Here is a 15,563-nt window from a genome sequence, read left to right as displayed (position 1 = left end):
CTTACTGATAAACAAGCTTTGGATTTGGAAGGATTGCCCTTCAATTAATATGCTGGTTTACAGCAAATCAAATAATATCTGCCTCCAACTTTCTGGTTGCAAAAACCATTCAACTTATTTCAGCAACATTATAGAGACACAATAACTGTGTTTACAATACTGTGATAGCACAGTAATGAGCCCAAATTGCAAACCCTGTACAAACAGCTGAAGTGACAGCAATATCTAGGGAAAATCATCACTGAAAGTCAGCTACACAAGCAACTCAGAATATCAAGTTATACTAATGTTTAGTGGAGCGCTTTGCTCCGTTGTGTCAGATTACTGTAATCAAAGAAAAAGTCACAGACCTTGAGGGACTGCTATACAACCTTTCACGTGAGCCACTCTTGGGAAGAATATTTGGCAAGTTTAGAATATCTAAAAAACATTTTAGGCGAGATAGAAAGCTGCACACTAAAAAAGATGGCTGTTTCACTGACCACTACAACTGTGTTCTTAAGCAGAAACCTGTAGCAAAGCTTTGCTCTCCCCTCTAACTATCACTACTACTTTTGTTTCTAGGCTGAGCTTACGCAAATCGAGGAAGCAAAAAATGGAAAACTTGGACTTTGAGCTTAAAATCTACTATCCTTAATTGTTTAATAAATTGCTTCAATTTTAGCATCCCTGCTGACCCCACCTCAAGCATACTGGAGGAAGGAATTGGTTACTGTGGACTACAGGTGACATGACAGGAGTACTGTAGCTTAACCAAAATTAACACTGAGACTCCAGTTCTGAAAGCAATCAGTCATTACTGTACATTGCTCACTGTGAGGTACCTGGCAGTGTCAGGCCTTGTATGCATCTCCATAAGTTAGGGATGCTCCACATTTCCTATCTCAGTAAAAAATCCCATTCATCTTCAGTTCAATTTTTCCCGGATACTCCAGGCTGCATCTCTGCTCACCTGCAATCAGCTGCAAAATCCTTCATGGCCAACAGCAATTGAAGAAGCAATGCACTCCTGGGCAAAGGAGCAGCATGTAAGTTGTGATAGAGATAACTAGCTCCAAAATAATTGCATCCACAATATCTACTGCATAAATTACATTAATGAAGTGTCAGTAAGGGTCTGGTTTAATGTAAGACCATCTGGAAGGGCCAGGCTCTCCACTAAAGCTGTGTGAGCACACACAGGGGCATTTCTCACTGCTGATTCCTGCAGCTTCTGGATCTCTCTGACAACTGATTCATTAGTTTCCTGCCTAACAGAGACCAGGAGGAAAGGCACCTTTATAGGCTGCCAGAGGTGTGAATGATCTTCTGTGGTAGTTCCAAGCATGGCTGGAATTAACTCCGCAGATAAAAGCATGATTCAAGGAACCATAAGGGTGAACTTGAGACATTTATAGCCTTATTCAGTCTCAAGTGACTTGTATGAGTTGTTCAAAACTATTTTAAAGCTAAAAAAGATTTCTTGCAGTTCCTTGAATTCGTATTTCAAATTAAAAACTACACACTGAAGTCTTGAACTATTCTGTCATGTGGAAAAACTCATTCACGATGAACAAAGTAATCTAAGCTTTGTCCTGCCATACGTCATGTAACTGAGCATGCAACAACCACACTCCTACACAGTGATAATTTTAGACTTCATTGTGGCATTAGTGTGGGAATTAAAAGAGTGAGATACTACTGATAGCCAGCTTCAAGGGTTTTTTCTGATTGGTCCCCTAAAATAAACTGCAATTCTTTGTGGTCTCTGAGTGCATATTGAAAGATCCCAGCTGCTTTCCAGACAGTAGAATTAAAGAGTTAAGCATAGGAAGGGAAAAAAAAAAAAAGAGAGAGAAGATGCAATGCTGCACCCTGCAATGAAAACAGTCTTAAAGGATGCTAACAATGGTGAATGAGGCAAGTCATGAGAGAGGCTTTTCCTGGTTCTAGAGAATAGCTTCAAGGCTGCTCTGCAGTTCTTTCACACCGCTCCATGAGCTCTGGGCACAAACCACATGGCTAAAGGGCTCTGAAAAATAGAAGATAGTATGAGCAGCAATCTGAAATAAATAGCCTTTTGTTGTTGTTCCTGTTAAAAGGAGATGAACGACACGCAATGCAATGCGTAGCTGAACCGTACCATAAATTTGTTTCAATAAAAATTGAGCTGAAAAGCCACAACTGCCATTAAAAATATGTCTTACTAAGAACTATGCAAACATACTGTAAGGGAATGTTCCAGTATCAGATGTAAGGACAGGAGATGCTGCAGTAGACTCCCAGGCCATCTAAGAGCTCAAGCACAGTGCAGCGTGTTCAGAAGGCAAACGTTTATAGGGGTTTTTATGGAATGTCCTGCTCAGTGCCTGCTAATATGGGAACCCTGCAGCCTGCTCCCATTGAAGAGTGTGGGTATGTGTGAAGCATGGAACATCTTCCATGTCCCTGATGAAGATGGGACACAGAAACACAATTTATCTGCCTGGAGAAACACAAGAACTCCAGAACTCAACCAGTTTTCATTTCCTTCTCATTGCTGGGTGAAGAGAGTCGATGCGTTGTGGCATACTGAAATACCACTGCTGAAGGAATACTGATTTGGCACAAGGTCTGTTACATCCTCTGTGGCTAATGAAGGGTAACTATTGATGGCATAGATCTTTTACCTAGTACATTTACTTCTGAATCCATTAATTAAATCTGCACGCCCTACTATTAGGCTTCTAAAAATCATTCCCTCCCAATAGTCAGGAATCTAAATATGACCTAATTAGCACAAACTTTTTCCATTGGTTAAAATAGGTGGAATCACTGTTTTTAAAGTGAAATGCCATGACAGATCCCTGACCTACAGCTCTGGACTTCTGGAATTTAGGCTTCATTTTATAGACTTACAGCTGAGTGGACGCAAAAAGTGAAATATAAAGCAGGTCAAAGATCACTTTGTCTAAATTTCTAACGTACAAGACATGTCACAACAGGGGCTCCCTGTTGTCACTAACACTGCAAAGCAAGGGAGAAGAGAAGCTCCTTGGCTGGAAGAGAAGAACCAGGCAGTGTACAATAGACAAAGCAAAGTAATGTGGAGTGAGAGTGACAGGCAATGGCACACAGGTCCAGCAAGGCAGAAAGTCACTACAGCCAGCATCTGAATTCAACACTGGGTGCCTATGCAGAACTTTGAGGCAGGAAAGAGAAAGCTAGCTCTGGCCAATTCAGAAGTCAAACTTCTATTCAAACAGCACCTCTGTCCTGTGGCAAAGCTGACCGATTTCAAATCAGAGATAAAAAGAAAATGTCCTCCTTTACATTCCTAATTCATTGTGAATTTAACACCATTTCTTCTAAGGCATGCAAAACATCTGTCCTCAAAACAACGCCCTGGATGCAGCCTTTTGGCCCTATGCTTTCCCTGCAGCTGGGTTGCCATCAGGAACCTTCCTGAAAATGCAAAAGCAGGGTTGGTTTGCAGCTTGCCAGGATCCAGCAAAAGCAGGGAAAATGCACGTGAGCCCTTGCTGCACACTCCCAAAGCTCCTCCCATCACCATCTCCCCACACTCACTTCTGCTTGGGTATCCCTGTGAGCTCCAGACAAGCACACGCAAATGTGTTTGAAGATACTCTGTTTTGTACTATAAAAAATTGTTTGTCTCCACATGCCTCTTTTGTGTTATATTTTCATTTTCGCTGGTGTCATTTGCATTTCATAGCTTCAAAGTTGAATAAATGGAGTTAAAAATTTATTAACAGGCCTTGCTTCTATTTCTAGTTACCCTCCAGAAACACGTTAGGGAGCTGCAGCCAAAAAACCTGCACATGAATCTCAAAGCCAGATCTAATTTAAAGGTTGATGGCATCTTTACAGGAATTCAAAACCAGGCACTCAGCAACTCTAGATATAGAGTGAGGTTTTGAACACCAGAGTTCATACCAGAGTTTTTAGACCCAGTTCACCTCTCCATAAAAGAGTTGATGGACATGCAATGCTCAGGAAAATTTGGTTAGTTAGTGTTCCTCTCTTTTTACACCAATTCTTAGAGCTTTTTCCCAGGATGTCAACGCACAGTTGCAGATGCTAGGCAACACATTAAATATTACAGCCTTATCTTCTAAAACAATTAAGCTTTATGATTGCTTTGCTGATCGAGAACATTGTTCTGCTGACAAAATCAACCTTTCCACCTAATTATTCATATCTAAATACATCGTTAGATGAGGCTCAAATAAACAAGATTCTGTTGTGCAGGTGCTATCAAGTCAGAGGAAAACATAGGCTTCCCTATGACATCACAAGCATCCCAAAATATTCCTGTTTTCTTTCTCAAAACATGCACACTCAGCTCCTGCAGAAACAAAGGGAGCTGCTTTCTTTCCTGCCTCAAAAAAGAAGATAGTAAGCAGGATTAATAACTGAGCTAGAGAAAAAATGAAAGCAAGACCAGGGATGCAACCCTATCCAACAGTACCTTGCTAACTGAGTTTGGTGTCTGCGGAGTCTCATCCTTCAGCATCGATGGGCTGTTTCCTTCCACATCTTTTCCTGCAACAAAGAAATGGAATTCAGAAACAGAGAATTTCTGTGCAAAATCATGGTGACTTGCGGTCCTCAAAGGGCTACTGCTAATAGCAAGCAAAAGGAACAAAAGTAGGCGCACCAAGTTCACAGAGAGGGATATTACAAGTCTTGAAATATCCTGGGTCCACATGCTTGGACTTTGTAACAAGTGTTGTTTAAAAGTTAAGGTTGCAAACATTAAGATAAACCAACATGATGTTTCAAAGTCCGGCAATTAAAGGCTGGATAATAACAGAAATAAGGTTGGTTGTGATCCTTAACCAGCTGCCCTGTGTGCCTATGTTATGATGAAGTCTTTAATTACATTACCACAGCCTGTGTTTCCTTACATTCCCCATGCTTCATTCAATGCAAATAACAAATGGAATTCAGTTAATAAGCAGCTATTCAATAGGTTATTCTCCTTGGTCAGTATCTGGCAACTGCACCCAGATGCACTTGATAGCATGCTTTGTTGAGAAATAATAACCATGATCATAAAATATTACAGAAGACAGAAAAGCATCTAGTCATAATTAGTAGAATAAAACACTGCAGAAGACCCGTGTCTTCAGACCAAATTAGTTGTTAAAATAAGAAACATTCAGTTAACAAGTACTGTTTACTAACTGTGATATTCCCATCATTGCAGAGAAATGTATTTTCCATTACCTAAAAATACTAAAATTGCAGTGCATTATACACATTACATACTAGTATGAACATGTCTGGTCTTACTCTAAGCAATAAAATGTAACGATAAATTCTGTTCTTTTTGCCAACTGTAATCATGTATTTACAGTAAAAGAAAGCCTAGAGCTTCTATTTAATAGTCAAAAAATAGCATCTGATGAGGCTAGCTTTTTAGTGCCAAGGCAGTCATTGTTATCCAACTGCAATACAGTTTCCTCTGCAAGATCGTTAGCAATTGCAGCGTCGGAACCAGCAAGACATTGACACGCAATCCATTCACAGCACACTGCACAAGGGAACTGTTAAAAATGTTTTTAAACATTGTGTGGGCAAGTCTTGGAAACAGCACCAAATACAAAGCCAGCAAAGGAAAACTGATTCTCCTGAAGTCAAGCAGAAGTTGTCACAGATGTGGCAGAAGTCACTACATCTCCGGAAGCTTTTGGAGAAGCCTTATATGAAGCTAAGCAACGTTAGAAAAGCTAGCCATCAAAGTTTATTGACAAGTAAATATCCTCCTAGTCATGCTCTGCACTTCCATTATGGGACACGTTGGAGAACAAGAAATCCAGCTATAGCTGGGATTACATCTGTGCTAGAAGGTTTCACCCATACAGAGACAGGACAGAAAACCTGCCCTTCCTACAGCCATTAACTGGCAGTTTGGCACATCAGCTTTACAATTAAAAACAGCTCTTAGGGACAGTTTTCCCCAGGAGAAGGTGTTCAACCTTCCACACAGTAGCTGAAGGTGCTGGGCCTTCAGACAGGCTTCTCATCCTGTGGCATGTGTCGCACTGTGCAGCGTGCACCCAGCCGTGCCCACGCAGAAAGCAGACATCCCCAGATCTTGGAGAATAGTGATGGCACATGGCCAGCCTACATGGGAACTGAAGCAGAGGGAGTTACCTATGCCAGCATGCAGGAAGGTGGTGCAAGAAGAGGAACCTGCACCCCAACCTAGTTTCTCAACCATCACTTCTCCCCTTGCAACACTCAGCCCTAGATAAAGCACATGCAAACCTACGGTGCTCAGGTGGGAGAAATTCCCCAGAAGTAGGATACATGCTTGCTGGTGCTGCCTGAACATGCAACACGTGCTGGGCATGGATCAAGACTCTGTTTTTCTTTCTCTGATTACTCTTTTCTCTATATATTCTCCTGGATGGAGGCAGAGGTTAGAACAAACTCTCAAAGTCATGTAGCTACTGTACTTGTTTCCCATGAAGAGTTTGCTTCTGCTCATGTATGGGTAAGTAACATATGGCCTCAAAGTTCAAGTAAAATTAGTAAGAGTCAGCTGCTGTCAGCTCCAAGGGAAAGGCATCTATTAACACAACATAATTCAAACCTATCTTTATTATATCTCATTTCTTCAATTAAGTTTAGCTCCAGGCTGGTACCCATACCAAAAATCTTGCACGCTTTTCCTTCTCTTAGTAATGCACGTAAAAGGATTTTGCACCTAAATAGGATTTTAGGTGCTACTGCGGCTCTGGACCCTCTATCTCACAGGACTTTATGAAAAGCAGGCACATGTAACTCTCAACTCTCAGTCATAGAGTTTACAAGGATTTGTAAGATATGTTTATAAAGCAGTATATATTCCAGCTTCTTATTTCAAATCCATTTGTCGTTTGACAATTGTGAGGAGAGAGAGCATGGCAGTTTTTTGGAGGAGAGCTCTCCCAGCTGTCTCAAGCAGTTTTGCTACAGCAGTGCGGAAGGAGAGAGCCCTTATTCAGAAAGAAAGCTTCACTGAAACCATGTGTAAGTTTCTCAGACACCCACATACATAGCTAAGTGCACAGAAAGCCCAAAAGGGAGTTCCACCCAGGGCATGACAGACATAGCTGTCTCGAGAAAATAAATAGGAAACCACATAAAAACATAAATGGAGCTCAACATTAACAGGCTACAGAAGCTGAAGTTCTTATCTCCCTGATCAAGAAAACCTAGCGCTGGTGACAGAAATAGCACCGAGGCTCTTTTATCTTCAAGTGCTGGCAGCTAACATGGCATGCTAAGAAAGATCCTCCACAAAGTAGCCCAGTAGTATTGTGCCAAATAATAAACAGGATTCCAGGAAGGGAATCAACAATGCTTATGGAAAAAATGTTCAACACATTGCAAAAAAAACCTGCCAACACTCCAGTCTTATGGTTACAGAGTTGAGTTCCTGGTATCTTCCTTTATCTCATTACTGCCAGGCTTAGGAAAAATAAATACACAGTTCCTTTCCAGAAAAGTTACCATTTCTTTTATTCTGCTTTCTGCTGTGCATCCATCCCATGGGTGCATTTGCCTTTCTTCTTTATAAAGCATCACACAATAAGCATAACTGATCAATGGTAAGATGAAGTAGAAGTACTGGGTTGTTGAGGAGTAGAAGATCAGCTCTGCACAGCATGAACTACTATTTTAATGGTTTTTTTTATAAAGTAACTGGGTAACTACAAGAGAAAATGTGGGATCTGCTGTGTGGCGAAACTATTGGGAATAAAATCAGCCCTGATGCCATGAATGTTACTGCAGCAAATGTCAGCCACGTGGCCCAATATGTATACCAGACTGAAATTCAATTCCACATGTCTATCACAGTAAAATTCCCATGTTCATTAAAGTGCAGCTCTTGAGATGCAGCTAGGCTAATCTGAGCTTTTATTTAAAGGCTCCGTGGGTCCCAGCCTAGTAAAAAGAAAGGCTCCCTAAAAGAGCTTTTAGCTTCTCTCCCAGTACATGTCCTTCCTTCTGAGCAAGAGAAGAAGATTCTTTCCACTTCCTGCTACATGAAAGAAAGACATGGGCAAGGAACTCATGTCTCCCTACTTTGCAGACTTTCTAAATAGAGAACGTTTTCTTCAAATTTCTTTTAGTTACCATAATGACTATCATTTCCATATGAAAGCAAGAGACAAAAAGTCAGAAGTGTTATTTGAGGTGGTGACCTCTGCTTTTCCATATGTTTCCTTTAAAAAAATTATCTCACTGTACGGAACCTCTGTGGCACATCTTGCCCGAGGTGTAAAGTCTGTCACTCCCATCTCACTGAATTATTTACTTGCACTCCTTGGTTGTTGCAGGGCTAATTCTAGGTGTTGGAGGACTGAGACCTGCGGCTCCAGCCACCTCACATTGCACTACACTGTGGCAGGAGCTCACTGCACTCTGCTGCCCGCACTGCCTGCAGCCCCTACCTGATACAGCCAGCCCTGTGCCTCTGTAAAGAGAACCACCAGGGCCAGACAGCACAACAAGAAAACCCTCAAGAGCTCAAAACTTGTGTAAAACAAGAGAGAAAAGTGAGGGACAGAAATGTTGAATACAGCTCGTGGATGTAGACTTGCAGCTTATCTGTAGTCATAACAGCATCCTTCAGAGGACATGGAAAAGGTGGGAGGGAAAGCAGCTAAACCTGGAAAGGAGTTAAAGAAGAACCCACCATGGGAAACGGCAACTGGATGTGAAGAATGATGGATATTTCTTATGGAAAACATTAGCAACACAAAGAGATGAAGCAGCTCTGATGGGGACTAGGGAAGAAGTGAAAGGAGTTAAAAATGTAAGGCTAGGCAAAAACCCAGACTCTGCAAGGAATCCCCTGGCTGAAGTGGCAGCTTTTATTTGTTTCACGGGGATATTCTCTTCTACAAATTCTTTGGCATATGCCCTTCCTTTCCATTACAGTGGGCTGCCTGCGTTGCTGACACCAGTGCTGGAGGTTACTCTAGCACTCAAGGCACTTGTTCTGCTGAGCCCAGCACACTCTTTGAGCCAGCTGTCAGCAGGGTTCGAGGAGAAATGAGGTGACATGGGAAACTGAGGAAGTGATTAATCCCTCCATGATCAACTTTCCCTGGTGTCTGTAAGATTATTACAGCACTGAAATACCTCAGTGAGGAAATTGGTACCTTGTAATGTGGGAGATTGTAGGTGTCTCATTTTAAGTTTTCCATTAGACTACCAAGATTTTTTTTAAGCTTTCAGTGACCTCAACAGCAAGGATTAGTCAGCATTGTTCAAAATTGGTTCCTCACTGCCTTAAGACAGGCATCCAAAAATAGAAATACCTGCCAAGTCAGAAGCCTTCAAAACCTTTGCATTTAAAGATACTTAGCTCAGGAAACTCAGACCTGGCTTTGTTCTGCATCTGCAAAGCCCAGAGAGTCTGCCAGGTGCTATATCTACATGAGAACTAAAACCTTTCTACGTGCTGTTTTCTTTCTCCAGATATCAGCTCACAAAGGTGCTGTGAGATTTGATTATTTAGCACTGACATGACAACTGTGAATGACAGCTCTGTGAACTTGTGACTGTTCCCTGCAGCACTTGTGTACAGGCTGGAACAGAAGCATTATTTGCAGACTGCAGTCAAGGAAAGACCTGTATGTTTACTGTGAGCTAAAAATTATGAAACAACAACGCGCGCCCTATTTCCTTCAAAAGGGTGCTCACAAAATCAAAGCACAAAAGCCAGTCTGCCATTCACTGCAACACGTCAATATTCTTGGTGCTTGCAGTAATAATTTACAGAGCATTACCTACAAAAGCCCTCTTGTAATATGTATCCTGGACTCTAAATCTAAACAGGAAAATGTGCCATTAAACATTTGCAACAGGGCCCAGGAGATAGCTTAAAGGATTTCAGTGTTTAGGGTGAAACGTATCGAGTGCTCAGAGTGGAACTGCCTGAAAACATTACCAATTTTCAAAACATGAGGCCATGCTGTACTCAGATGGTTGCAAACATCAACTCTGACGTCCTCTGCTCCCACTGAACACCATGGCAGCGAAGCAGCATCATGAAAACAGCACTGGATGGGATCCATTGATACCCACGTTGCAACAACAGCTTCTCTCACTCTCACGTCAACTCATTTCTCTTTGTTTCCTGGCAGAGTGCTAAAAACAGTCTACTTCAGTCAAGCACCTGAGCTTCTGCACTGAGTTTTACATGTGCTGGAAAAGCAGTATGATAAACAAGACACAGCACATCTTGCACTGACACAGCAGAAATCTACCTGGACTGAGTGGATAGATGTCATTGTCGGCCCCGAAGAACAGATTGCGCGTCAGCTTGCGAGGATCAACCTTCTGAGGGGTGGATGAAGCTGGGCAGAGGGAGAACCTGCGACGAAGAAAGTTCTCCTCCTTCATGGCATGAGCTGTCGGGGTTTTCTGAAAAGGAAAGATAGAAATAACAGTTAATTTCAAGACATGGAAAATCAAAGTTTCACACGCAGATGACTCCACTGCTTCAAAGCTCCTTAATCCCAAGTAGTGTGCCAGATCTTTTTATAGAGTGCCAAAAAGCTATGAAGGGGGAGAAAAAGTGATATTAGTTTGTGGCTATAATTACTGATTTGCTGACTCTCATTATTTGCAAACTGCAAGGAAACAAGACTACTCTGTGGTGAATCCAGGCAGCAGAATATCCTCTTCTATACAAAGATCTATGCTCAGTAATGGCTTCTTTCAGAGTCAACTCTGTGTACGGCAGCTCAATTTCCTCATTTCTATTTGTTTTTAAGACTCTTTCATAAAACTAACTCTGTCAGTGTTAGCACCAGCTCTGCAAAAGTTAGCACTTCATCCAAGCTGTATGAAGGACAACCAGATGCACTGGCTTCAGGTAGCAGCAAGAGATGTGTTAGGGAATTGGAACAGAATAGCTAGTGTCGCTTCTGTCCTTATTTACTATTACAGCACATATAAATCATTTCAGTTTACTTTAAAATGACATATCAGCTGGGTATTTTGATCAGTAAGATAAACTTGGCTGCTCTGCAAGGGTAGAGGACAGCATTTGCCTCCTTCAAAGCCTCCATGCATGCCTGCAAAAGAGCTGGGTGGTACGGGGCTCTTTACCACCACTTGGCTGATGCATTAGACTATCCTGACTGAAATTAAAGGATTCTTTTGTAGCCATCCAACAAGCAGCTCTTTCTTAGCCCTTACAAACAGATATTATGACTGCTGCCTTCCTGAGTTACAAGCGCTACTCTCTCCCCATGAGCAGTCAGAGGAAATGCAGTGAGAAGTGCTAACCCAGCCTTTGGGCTGGCACTGCAAAACACCACGTCTGCTCCCTCCCTGTGGGATTTGCTGTGTAAAGGAAAACCCTTTGAGATGGGATACATTTCCTGAAAAAAGTCTCCAAGCTTTCCTGTCTGCTTTAGGCTACTGGGAAAGCGTAGCAGAGAAAGCGACGCAGAGCCATGGGGTGGTTCATGAAGGCAGGACCAGAGCAAAGTATCTCAGTATGCACGAGGTATCTTACACAGCACCAAGCTGAGCCTGTGCAGTGCTCTGAAGATACGGTCCCACAAATGCGTTGCCACCTCCATCCTTGCACAGTTGATGTGAGATGTTTCAGATTCAGCAGCACACAGCCACGCAACGGAACTCTTGATGGAAGCGTTGTATGTGAATGCCAGGATGCTGTGTACCTGAGAGGGCTGATAAGAGCATAGCAACCCTTTGCTCAGCATGCCAGTGCAAAGCTGTGTTGCTGATGTGTAATGGCAGCTGGGTAGCTCAGTTGCTTAACATTTGGCATTGTAAATAAAGTTTGTTTGCACAGATACCACAGTGAGCAGGTTTATGGGAGAGCAGAATTAAAGATAACCTAAATCACAAAAAGAGAGAAAAGGAAAACACAGCCAGTTACATGCATCAAAGCAAAATATTTAAAAATAATCCAGATCTAAACAGCTGGAATGGTAACACTGAGCTATTTTCTTGCCCTTGTTCCAGAAAGGCCATCTCAACTCTCTGCCTCTGGTGTTGCTCATAAGTGGCTTAGAGGAAAACCAGAACTGTGAGAGTCTCCCCAGAATGCAGCCATCTGGCAAGATGATGCCAATCACACAGGAAGGCAGCAGGCACAGGTCCATACAGTGGAGAGCAGGCTGGAGAACGAGTAACCAGCAAAAAGCATCCCTGCAGCACTTAAACACAGCTCTCACAGTGGAGAATTCCCAATACAGAACCGAAGTGGCAGCAGCAGCATCCCTCTATCACACAGTCATGTAAGTGAAGAACTGACAGCCAGCCCCTGCTGCTGTCAACAGCAAAGCTGCCCTCAACACCAGAGCAAAAGCAGGCTGTACATCAGACTGCACATACAAATGTAAGTCCTTTCTGCTTCTAGATTTACCATGCAGAGATGCGACAGATGCTTCACAGAAACCCTTTGTTGCATGGGGGCTCAGGGAAGGCAGAGAAGGAAAAAATCAAAATTGAGTAAGAACTGCAGTAGGCCTAAAACTGCCCTCACGTAACCAAATCCCTTGTGTAACCCAAAGCAACAAATTTCATCCGTGCTTTGCATTCCCTCCAAATCTGGCAGATGAGACAGCCAACACATAATTCCTGCAAGAATTTAGCTGGCTGTTAGTCTTGCTAGATTAAAAGTCCTGGAGTTTGCAGTGCAGGTCATTTCTGGTTTTCTTTTCTGTGGTCCTGAGCATAAAACTAAAGGAAACGGGAGAATATGGAGAGCTAGTGAACACGCTGACTGTCAAGATTGGCCCTTTTGTGCTGACAGCTCGTGAAACAGTAAATGTACTAATAAATGTGAGCTACTCACTGGAGCTTAGATAGCAATAAATAATTCAGTAGAGAGAAATAAACTTCTAGCTAACCCTGTCTTTGAGACTACTTTATCTTCTAGGGAATTGAGTGCACTCTCACTAAGTTTGAAGATGACATCAAGTTGATGGGAAGTGTCAATCTGCCTGAGGGTAGGAAGGCCCTACAGAGGGACGCGGTCAGGCTGATCAATGAACTGAGGTCAGTGGGATGAAGTTCAACAAAACCATTTGCCAGGTCCTGCACTTTGGTCACAACAGCCCCAGGTAATGCTACAGACTCGGGGCAGACTAGCTGGAAAGCTGCATGGACAAAAAGGATCTGGGGATGTTGTTCAGTGCTCAGCTGAACATGAGCCAGCAGCGTGCACAGGTGGCCAGGAAGGCCAATGGCATCCTGGCGTATATCGGAATAGTGTTGCTAGCAAGAGAAGGTAAGCGATCATCCCTCTGTACTCAGAACTGGTGAGGTCACACCTTGAGTTAAGCATTCAGTTTCGGGCCTCTCACTACAAGAAAAACATTGAAGTGAGTCCAGAGAAGGGCAAAGAAGCTGTGAAGGGTCTGGAGCACAGGTCTTACGGGGAGCAGCTGAGAGAACTGGGATTGTTTAGTCTGGAGAAGAAGAGGCTCAGGGGTGACCTTATTGCTCCCTACAGCGACCTGACGGGAGACTGTGGCAAGGAGGGGGTCAGCCTCTTCTCCTGTGTAACTAGCAATAGGACCAGAGGGAATGGCCTCAAGTTGCACCAGGGGAGGTTCAGGTTGGATATGAGGAAGATCCTCTTTTCAGAAAGAGTGTTCAAGCATTGGAACAGGTTGCCAGGGATGTGATGGAGACTCTGTCCCTGGAAGTGTTGAAGGAAAGGGTAGATGTAGTACTTTGTGACATGGTTTAGTGGGGCAATATTGGTGGCAGAAAGATGATTGGGCTGGATGATCTTAAAAGTCTTTTCCAACCTCAATGATTCTATGATCTTTTAAACCAAGTAATATAGAAGATGGAAAGCCTGCTACCATGAAACACTGGACAATGAAAGAGGTGAACTTAAAAGTGAGTGGTATGGCCTAACAGGACTGTTGCTCAAAGGCAGATTCAGTACAGTCCAGGCAAGAGCAACGTGGCAAGAGTTATTTCCCCAGAAAACCACATAGCTGCAATTAAAGTGACTGGGAACTGCCACTGTCCCCCCTTCCAACACTAGCCTGGTTTTGGGCAAAGGCTGTGACTCCACAGCTACACATACACCGAAGCAGAGATGCCTTGTATGTGGTTGCACTCCATTTTAAGCCCTTTGTCCTTGCTGGGAAGACAGTGTTGGCCTTTAGCAACAGACCCAAGGCTCCAGGGATGGAATTTTCCTGCACCCATCTTTAAATTTTTTAAGTTGCTAATATATAATTACTACACAGCTAAACACTGTGCAGAGATGATCCTGCCCCTATACTCTGCAAACTGGTGAGTAGGTTGGTTTGCTTACTCTCATCTTCAGCATCTTAAAATAGATTGGAAATATGCTCTATAAATAGTTAATTAGGGGTTTGAGTACTCTCAAGAATGCTGTGCTGTTTAGGGGGATTCTTAATTTATTCAAGACGTGCTTCAAGCAACCTCCTCTTTTTGTGGTCACTAAATATTTCCCAGAAATCAAATTAAATCACATTTTGTATTCACAGCAGCCACTCACTCCAAAATCTGCATCAATAAGGAAAATTAAAGATATTGACATTTCCTGATTCAATTAACCCTGAGGAGGTAAAATTTTCATGAATGAAAACAGAAGGAAAATTGTTGGCAGATACATTTCAGGCTATTATAGTCCCCACTATTCAAATAGTGGGGAAAAATAGCAGCGTGGCTTTTCAGTTAGGGTTAATTATTTGTTCTGCAGTTTTTCAAAACAGCTGAAGAACTCCCAGTCAGTTCAGAAAGTCTGTGAAGCCTTTTGGGGAGCTATTCATAAAATACCTATTTATAAGTTAGGTAACTGGAAAACCAACCCCCTTCCTCATAGTTAAATAAAAACTGGTGAAAACTCATGTAAGCACTCTTTTCTTTAAGAAAGCTGAACTAGTTAGGGTAAACATGGATGTTGGGCTCATGCTGAATGTTTTGGGCTGTCACGATGCTAGCTGGAACCTGAACATGTGAAGTTTCATTAAGTGCCAGCTACTTCCCAGCACTTTTGAGGTCAGCTATTTTGATGCTGTGTTCCAAGGGGAAGGCTGCTCAACAGTGGTGGGCTTAGTATGTTCCTCTCAGACCACAGCCAGCTCTACCAAGTGTCAGGCAAATCTCACTCTTTTAATCCTTCCAATGCTTTGGATGCAGTAAAATGCTGCTCTGCAGGAGCGTTCCAACAGCCAAGCTTGAAGGACATTGCTCAGCTGGATGACAGGCCCAAGATGGAAAATAAAACCATGCAGGTTGCTGAAGACACATATTTGCAAACTATGGGACTGAGCTATGGAAAGCTAGATCCAGAGACTGCTTTATTAAGATTACATGCAACACTAAGGATTTTTCTCAGCTGCTTTGGCTCAGCAGCGTGCTTAGTTCATCCTTACAAACTGTGTTCATATATTTGAACAGCCATAACGCTGCCTCCCATGCTATTTTTATGGAAGATCCCTACCTGATCCCCCCTCAACAATCTGCTCTTGTTCTCTCTCAGGACAGAGGAACAATCTCTTTCCAAATGCCTTCTGCTTCTCTGCCCACCATTTCTTGCGCTGGGC

General features: G+C 42.7%; 1 protein-coding gene across 1 annotated transcript in view; it reads right to left on the bottom strand.

Moving 5' to 3' along the window:
* OSBPL5 (oxysterol binding protein like 5) overlaps positions 1 to 15,563 on the bottom strand; it is a gene marked incomplete at both ends in the record, with an annotated part of 160,799 nt that overhangs the window by 47,014 nt on the left and 98,222 nt on the right. The window contains 2 exons of the mRNA XM_079537607.1: positions 4,451 to 4,524; positions 10,254 to 10,410. Of these exons, the coding sequence (XP_079393733.1) occupies positions 4,451 to 4,524; positions 10,254 to 10,410 (231 nt within the window). The remainder of the gene's footprint in view (positions 1 to 4,450; positions 4,525 to 10,253; positions 10,411 to 15,563) is intronic.

The sequence above is a fragment of the Tetrao urogallus genome (genome assembly GCF_951394365.1).
Source record: "Tetrao urogallus genome assembly, chromosome: 6".
Classification (NCBI taxonomy): Eukaryota; Metazoa; Chordata; class Aves; order Galliformes; family Phasianidae; genus Tetrao; species Tetrao urogallus.
Note: the sequence above shows the minus strand (reverse complement) of the source record. Positions and strands in the feature narration are given on the sequence as shown.